The sequence below is a fragment of the Tamandua tetradactyla genome, chromosome 6 (assembly GCF_023851605.1).
Source record: "Tamandua tetradactyla isolate mTamTet1 chromosome 6, mTamTet1.pri, whole genome shotgun sequence".
Classification (NCBI taxonomy): Eukaryota; Metazoa; Chordata; class Mammalia; order Pilosa; family Myrmecophagidae; genus Tamandua; species Tamandua tetradactyla.
The window spans coordinates 107,976,266-107,984,909 of record NC_135332.1 but is presented as its reverse complement, the minus strand read 5'-3'; the positions used below and the strand labels follow the sequence as shown (position 1 = coordinate 107,984,909).

The 8,644-nt window shown below is 51.1% G+C and overlaps 1 protein-coding gene across 1 annotated transcript; it reads right to left on the bottom strand.

Annotated features, from left to right (window-relative positions):
• Window positions 1–2,911: 2,911 nt before the first annotated feature.
• Window positions 2,912–3,991, bottom strand: BHLHE22 (basic helix-loop-helix family member e22). The gene has a single exon (XM_077163203.1). The coding sequence runs from the start codon at window positions 3,989–3,991 to the stop codon at window positions 2,912–2,914; it is 1,080 nt and encodes a 359-aa protein (XP_077019318.1).
• Between the last annotated feature and the right edge of the window lie 4,653 nt (window positions 3,992–8,644).

Genomic DNA, 8,644 nt, shown 5'->3' with positions numbered 1-8,644 from the left:
TTGATTAAAGACACCCAATTATGGCGCAGAACAGTGTCGTAATTATGTTTCTTAATCACATCCAGGAGGTTTAATTGCCTTAACGATGTGTTTCATTAAATGAATTTAGGTATTATAGTCGACAGTTTTCATACACAGTTGTTTTCAAATTAACATAATATTAGACATCGTCATGGAAATTGTTTTAATAATCATAATTAGACGCACCCAGGCTTTGTCTGGTAAATGCTAAGAGACGGGTCTTCTCCTGCCTGGGGGCTGCCCAGATCTCTTCCCTCCCTCCACCCCCACCCCCAGCCTGGGAGGGCTCCAGCTTCAAGACCCTTTACTGTTATGTTTTCTGAAAAGTTGCAGGTTCTGATTAATCTTTTTTGATGGCAAGTGGAGCAGAAAATATCCTCCCTCACCCCCCACTAAGTTTGATGGCAATTTGGGATATCATTATGAGCTGAGGCTATACAGACAAAAATGCATTTCGCATGCTGGTTACAGAGTGACACTATGACTACTTCACTGTCACCACCACCATCGCCACCTCCACAGCCACCATCATTACAAGCTCCTCCACAATAAAATCAAATGGTCTTGCAAAGCTGTCATAGGCTGATTCGAAGTCACTACTAAGATGCAACTACAAGTCTGTACAGATATCCTTTAATAGACTCAATGTCCAACCCAATCCAAACATAGTCCCTACAGATTTCATTAACAGGCAACACCAGTAAATTCTGGCAATTTCCGTGGGCATTGCTTGCACTCATAATTCAACCTGGCTGATTCTTTTGTCATCAAAGAGTGGAAAGCCACAAGAAAATCAGAGCTCAGAGAATCCAAATTCACCTTTTTCCCTTGGCCTTCAGGCAGTTGAGGATAGAAATTTTGATAAACACTCTTTGAGAAACTTTCCCGCTTTTGATGGGCCTGGTCTGGCTAACAATCCTTGCAAATGGGGCAAGTATTCCAGGAATAGCACGGTCTGCAGAGGGACTAGCAGCAGCCAGAACTCTGGACCTCCTCTGGGTCTCACCAGGGACCCCCTTCACTTCCCCTCCAATGGCCCTAGGAAGGTGAAATTATGACTACTAGACCTATTCCTAATTGTACACCCTATCAAACTTTAGTTCCACCTTCTCTGAAACTCCTTTCTTATGGGTTACATACAAGCAAAGAGTAACACCGAAGAGAGGTGATTGCACCCTCCACAAAGCACAGCATAATAAAATGTTTGATCAAAATACTTTAATAAAGATTCTTTCTGACATAGATACACATACAAATGATCTTACATAGCTGTCATAGGCTGAATGACCTATTTCATATATATATCACTCTTTACCCATCCCAAACCCCTCAACAGATTCGTCACGGGTCCCTACTCACCATCCAACCTGACCAACTGAATTCGGTATAATCTGCATGGAGAGGAAAATAGCTGGACTCCATTTTTAAAAAAGGATTTCTTGATTTTCATAGGACAGAAAGGCAGGCAAACAGCCATGCAAACTAAAACTGAAAGCTCACTTTGGGTAAACAGCTTCTCCTTCCTCTTCAGTTTTATTTCATTTCTTTTTAAATTTTATTTTTTTTTTTAGAAAAATAACAAAGAATTTTACACCTTAGGCAAATCAAACCAGTCTCTTAACTTAAATAATTCTCCACAGTTAAAATAACATATATATATATTAAAAGCAATTAAATTAGACCTTTAAAATGCATAACACAGCCTGGAAAAATATTTGCTTAGCATGTTCTTACTTACAGAATCTATTGCTGTGATGTCTTGTAAAAGTAAATAGCTATTTCCCTTTTAGAATGCAAAGGAGTCCCCTTTCAAAAAAGAGATGAACTCATTCATCAAGTAAGAATACACCTTTCCTGTAATTTTTGGACTGAAGCAATTTATTAAAGCTCAATTTAAATACAGGGATGATGCAACTGAAAATATCCAGGTGACCTTTCATAAATCTAAGCAGCTCAGATACATCAATATTTTTCTTCATACTTGTTGGCAAATAAACCCTTTAAACACTTGGCACACAGTATAAGTCAATATATAAAACAGAATTTCAGAGGCATTTAAAAAAATCTGCACATAAGACCTGCGACTTTAACACATGATAAATATCGTTGAAGTGGAAGGTTATTGAAGAATAACAAATAAATACCATGGATTGTTATACATCATTGCAAAGTGGAAAGTAACAAGGTGCACATAAATATTTTTAAATGCAATTCTTTCAACCACAGTCAGTTTTTATACCACGCTCGCCAAAACTTTGAGCATTTTCACAGAATTAAAGTTCAGAGACAGTAAAAAATAATACAAGTCTTCCATAGCAACGTGTCTCTCTCTTTTTCACTTAAATAAGTCTACATTTCAAGTTTTTCTCCTGGCTCAGAATCAAAATTTATTTTCAAGTGCCCTTTCTGATTTGTCTGAAAGAATATTCCGTCCGACATGCGACCCAACCCCTGACTCCTGTTCCTCTCAGCACTAGCCAAAGTCACAAATATTATTAGGATTAGTAGTTTGCCATTCAATATGCTCCACGCCTTAATAACCAAGTTACTACTTCTCAACTTATTTCTCGCCATAAAGGAAGACTTCACTTCCTCGTGGTCTAGGCTGCCACCAAAGTTGCCACTTTTCGAGAAAATTAAACATCCATATTCCATCCCAACTCCACCTCCCTCGCCCCTCCCTCCCTGCCCCAAAGACCGAGATTCTGGGGATGTCAAGGCAAAAGGTCCCGCTTGTCTCTGATCCTTCTCAGTCCTCGCCTCCGCTTTGTTTCCTCTGCAAGTATTTGGCAACTACGAGAGGGCCGAAATGAATGGGGTGGGGGGTGGGGAGTCAGCTTTTTGCTTTCCTCTAGCATTTGGGTAGGTCTGGTGTTTTTCGGAAGTGTGTTTAAGGCTTCTCCGTGCACTGTTTGCAGAGGCTGGAGGAGACGCTGTTGAACAGGGCGCACTTCTCCGGGCAGGAGGCGGCCGGGGGCAGCCCAGCGCTGAACGGGTAGCCCGCAGCCTGCTCGTAGGCGCCAAGCGCCGGGTGCAGCGCAGCGGCCGCCGCCGCCGCCGCCGCCGAGCTGGGCAGCGAGGCGGCCGAGATGGCCTGGCCCTGGTTGAGGTAGGCGACAAGCCGCCGCATCTCCTCCAGGGCCTGCGCCTGCATGAGGATGTAGTTCTTGGCGAGCAGCAGCGTGGCGATCTTGGAGAGCTTCCGCACCGAAGGGCTGTGCGCGTAAGGGATCACAGCGCGCAGCTCGTCCAGCGCGTCGTTCAGGTCGTGCATCCGCCTGCGCTCGCGGGCGTTGATGTTGAGCCGCAGCGCCTTTTGCTCTTTGGATTTCTTGCTGCTGCCGCCGCCGCCGCCGCCGCCACCGCCTCCCGGGCCCCCAGAGGGGGCGCTGGCACCGCTGTGGAGGTGGGCGTTGGAGCAGCCCTCCGCCGCCTTGGCGCCGCCGCCCCCAGCGCCCGGAGAGGCCCGCGGGTCGGCGCCTCCGGCCCGCAGCACCAGCTCGCAGCGGCCGTCGCTGTCGTCGTCGGGGCTCTGCTCGCCGCCGCTGCTCTCAGCCACCGAGCCCCTGCTCGCGCTCTCGCCGTACTTGAGGCAGAGGGCGGCCCCGGCCGGCAGGCTGCTCAGACTGGGGTCGCCCCCAACGCCGGCAGAGCCCACCAGGAGCCCGGGGACGCCCACCCCTCCGCCGCCGCCGCCGCCACCTCCAGCGCCCCCGCCGCCGCCTCCACCGGGCGGCGGCAGCAGCAGCCCTGCCCCCTCGGGGTCAGCCGGCTCGAAGCAGCCCAGGGGCGACGACGAAGAGGACGCCGGGCGCTCCCGAGGCGGCGCCGCCAGGGACAGGTCCATGCCCGGGGGCGTGGAGCGGAAAGCCGCCTCCAAGCGCTTGGCGGTGGAGGCGCTCAAGCTCTTGTGCAGGAAGAGGTCGTCTTCGCCCGCGGCGGCCGCGCCGAGGTGCAGCCCGCGCTCCATGGTCCGGCGCCGGCTCCCGCTCCCGCCGCCGCCGCCCCGGCTCGGGAGTCAAGCGGCGCCGCCGACGCGCCCAAGCCGGGTTCCGGGGCTGGTGCGCGCGTCGGTCCCCGCGCTGCCGGCAGCCCTGTCTCCTTCTTTCTTTTTCTTTTTCGCCTTCCCCCGCGCTCGCCGCCTCCTCTTCTTCTTCTTCTTCGTCTCCAGCCGATGGTGCTGGCTGCTGGGGCTCACCATGGGCCGCGGCCCCGCATGGTGGGAGGGTGGGCGCGGAGGGAGTGGAGCCGCCGCCGCCGCCGCCGCCGCTCTGAGCCCAGCCCCGCGCCTCCTCTCCGCACCGTTTATCTTGCTTGGATTCACCTTCAAGAGATTTCCGGACCCATCAACCAGCCGCCGCCACAGACGGGGGAGTCTTTTACATCATTATCTCTGAGTAGGTTATTATGAAGAAGACTCGCCTGTTGGGACAGCGCTTTCTACCCAATCAGGTTAACGTTTTAATTAATAGGATTAAAACGGTAACAAACAATCGCAGGCGCTATCTGGCCGCGAGTCTGAATAGTTTCATTTCCCAGGTCTGAAGACAGGCAGCAGCTAGAGCTTTATAAAAGGCGCCTGCTCCATTATTCTGCCTGCCATCTGTATACACAGCTTAGCGCATATGTTTGCAAGGCGCTGGGTCCTGTTAGTAACCCAACAACTGCCTTTAGCTTGACATGTGTGGCGACTTTCACTCATCAATGAGCACACTAAAAGCCCTCCTTAGAGCCGAGGATGTTCTTTGCTCCTTCAGCAAATTGTAGCTCGGCGGCGAAGCCCGGGAGTCCCGTGGAAAGCAGACGCCCCCACCCAGCGCACCCCACCCCACCCCCACCCCGCTGTCTTTCCCTTGCCACTGCTGTCTCAGCTTGTGCCGAGTTACCCTTTCTGGGCGGGAATAATTCTCCACCCCTCTTCGCAGGCCGACTCCGGGGTGGATTTGGAGATGGGATGAGACTTATCGGAGGTAGGTGGTGTACCCGCTGGGTTGCCCTAAAATCTCCCTTGAGTTGCAGTTAGAGAGCAAAGCAACCCCCACCCCCACCCCCACCCACACCGCCCAGAACACACTGTCTTATTTTCACACACCCCTCCCCATTTCCTACCCGGATACAAAAAAAAAAAAAAAGCTAAATGAAGAACAAGTTGATTATGCAGCCCATTAGATTAAAAGGGGGGGGGGGTTTGCAGCCATCTGCAAATAACTGCTAGAGAGAGAGATTAGGAAGCACACGATTTCCTAAACAGGAAGGAATTGGTTTCTTAAACTTTCCTCAAGATTGAAATTAAGGTTTGGTTTTTTTTTTTTTCCAGAAGAGTCAATCTAGCCATCACTCACTCATAACGTGGGACACTTGTGTGTATTTATTTACCCGGAAACGTAACCGCCACAGCTAGAAAGCCATTCAGGGGACATCTGGATCTGACTGGGTTGTTCTTGGAGGGTCAGTAAAGGGAGAACTGTGAAAACAAGTGCTCCTTTCTGGATGGGAAATGGTACACGCGGTCCTCTCGCTCCTGATTTCAATGTCTGGCAGCACATGGTATTTAGCGGCTGGTTTTCATCCTCATGACATAAGTAAAAACTATTTTCCAACTCCGCCAATAAATCTTTCTTATGTGGCAGAATTACTGAAGGCTATGAAATTTTTTGGTTTCTCTGGTTTCATTAAAAACCTTTTAATTGTGTCTTTCAGAGTTGGCCCCAGGTGTTGGACTCTTTTCATTACATTTTGCTCTAATGTGATGAAATTCTAATTCTCTCCCTACCATATGGTTAAATTTCCCCACTGAGAATTAGTTGAAAAAGGAGAAATAATCTATTAATCTCTGTAATAGATTCACAAATGAGGCTCGCCACAGAACCTGTATTTGAATGGTAATATCAGAACAGTTGGGCGCCTTATTTCATAAAGGCAGGGCGCGGGCGATAGAGAAGCGTCTGCATCTTCACCTGGAAGGGATGACAAGGGGCCCAGCGGTATCTTTTCAAAGTCACTGTCCGAGATTCAATCGCAGAAGGACAGTAACAACCCCGCAGTTTTGGGTTACCTATGCGCCTTCGGATTTACGGGAGAAAGAGCGGGCGGGGGGCGGGAGGTTTCCCTGCCTGGGACCCACGCCCGCGGGTCTGAAGGCTTCAGCCGGCCCACGTGTCTCGCTGGGGACCCCAAGGCGCGTTGACTTGCTGGGCGGCCCCTGGCTCGCGGCACCTTTCCTCCTTCCCTCCCTTCCTCTCTCCCTCCCCAGGCGTTCGCAGCTGTTAACCTCTCCCGTTTGGAAGCTAAAGGCACGCTCAGGTTATTATTTTTCAATTAGTAGCTCTGTTTCCGCTGGGATCATAAATCAAGGTTCTCTATGAACAGAGGTGGGTGCCTGAACCTAACTTATTAGAGTCCTAGAGCCCCTCACAGGAGGACAGAGGATGGCGCCGTCGTGGCCCTGGCGACACGTCCCCAGATGCCTGACTCGGTCCTCCATCCGACTTTCCCGTGCGCTGGCCCCTTACGCAGGGTGCCTGGAATCCTGCGGACCCCGCCAGGGGAATTTGACAGGCGAAGGATCGAACGCTCCTCGGGCGGGGGGAGCGTGGACTTCGCTGAGGGCGCCGCGTGGGGCCATGCCCTTCAGGGCCGGGGGTGGGGGCGAGAGGGGGCGACCGCGGAGGGCGGGAATCACGTCTCCTGACCGGGTTGCACCTGGGACTCTCTCAGAGCCTTAATCCTCCGCGGGTATTAGATAACCTCACTAGAAAAACACCGCTTGGCCCTTCCCGGACCTTACCTTTAAGTTCTCCTCCCATCCTGCTGTTCTCCCTGGTAGTCAGAAACTTTTGGAACAAACTTTTGAGCCACTTTTTGTTTATTCAGTAGAAGCCAAAAGCTTCGTGAGCCCCTCTGCAGTTCAAGACAATACCCTCAGGCTTCCTGGAGGAGGTGGCTGTTTAATAGTCATTGGAAACTTTGCTTTGGGAAACGGCCGAAGAATTTATAGAAGCTTTAAATGCGGGTCTTATAACAACCTTCAGAGAATGGTCTTGGAGGTTTATGCACTCGTAAACTTTAGCTGATTGCTTCTGGGAAGTTGTCAGGCACTTAACACTGCATTTATCTTACTCGGCAATGAAAACACATCTGCCTGGTGTCTCGTTACCTGGTTTAATCGTCACCAGTCCTAAGTCCATGTCCTGGGCTTCCTCTCTTTGTTTGGGGAGGACATCCGCCGCCTGATTTCGGACAGAAGGGAGGGATGGCGTCAGGCGCTCACCGAGTGTCCCCTGGCCGCGGGAACTCGGGAAATCTGTGCCCTCGAACTTTGAGTCACCACAAGCAGAGGAAAAGGTCCAGCCAGGCCCCTGAGATAACTGGCAAGGAAAGCCTAATAAGCTCCTTCTGTTTGCACGGACAGAAAATGTGGGAAATTATCCTGAGGAGAAACCCCCTGACCCTGAGATGACTCCTTAGAATGGAGCACTTGAAGGGAAACTTTCTGACTCTGTCTAGCTTCAGAGGAGGTCACTGTGAGTTACGGGAGCAGTTAAGGGGACAGGAAACGTAGGGGACTGTCCCCTCTGTCCGCAGCGGGTAGCGGCAGGTCCGTGCCCAGCGGGCGGGTGGGCGTCATCCTGGACACCTCATCAGGTCCCCAGTGCAGTGCTGGTTCGCACAGCGTGGCGGGTTTGCCAACACACCATCGAGAATACTCAGTATTCTCGGCCGAGTGTGAGATATCAAATTTACAGATGCCAGAGCATGTTGCGCAAAGACGAACTGTTTTGTTACAGCAGGTGAGAGCCTACCTATGGATTCCAAAATACTCAGCAAGCATTACCGCACTGAAATTAGATTGAGCTTTAGGTCAGACTAATTTTTAGATCACACTTAACTATTTCTTAGGATCATATTTATTGAAATTGGAAATCCGGACCAAAATAAAATCAGAACGGAACAAAGTCTAACCACATCTTAAGAGCAAAGCTAGGAGTTCTTCTCTGTTATTTTTATATACCTGATAAGAGTTTATTACTTGGATTAAAAAGTTAGGAGACCGCAAAACGCTAGGATTTGGGTGGCTAGGTGTGTTTTCCAAGAGAGGGACTTGTCCATGAGTAAATTTCACTTATCTATTTGAGGACATTCTAGAAAGCAATGGGAAAGTTTGGCAAAAATGACAACTTTTCGCTTAGGGGTCGGCTCTGGAAAAGCGAATTCCCTAGCAGCGGGGAAAACCCTCTCCAGGCTGAACTTCCCCCGCCGCGGAATTCAGCCCGGAAGGTCGCGTCGGTCAGGCTTCGAGGACCCTGGAGAGCCCCACACCCACCCGGCCGGGAGATGCAGCCTCCCCACCCTCCTCCTCTACTCCCAACGCGCACAAGCAGGGCGCGTGCCCAGCGCTCCATGCTCGGGTACCCCTGGCCACTCTTCAGCCCCTAAAAAAGACACTGACCTTGATGTTGCCTCTGCCCCTCTCCCACCCGGTCCCCTACTGCGGGCCACGGCCGCGCTGTCTGGTGACGTCTGGGACAGATTGAAACCTGCGCCGCTGAGGCGACTCGGGTACGGCTCACCGTCCTGCGCCCCGCGGGATTTAGGAGCGCGGGATCTACTCGGTGGCCCAAGC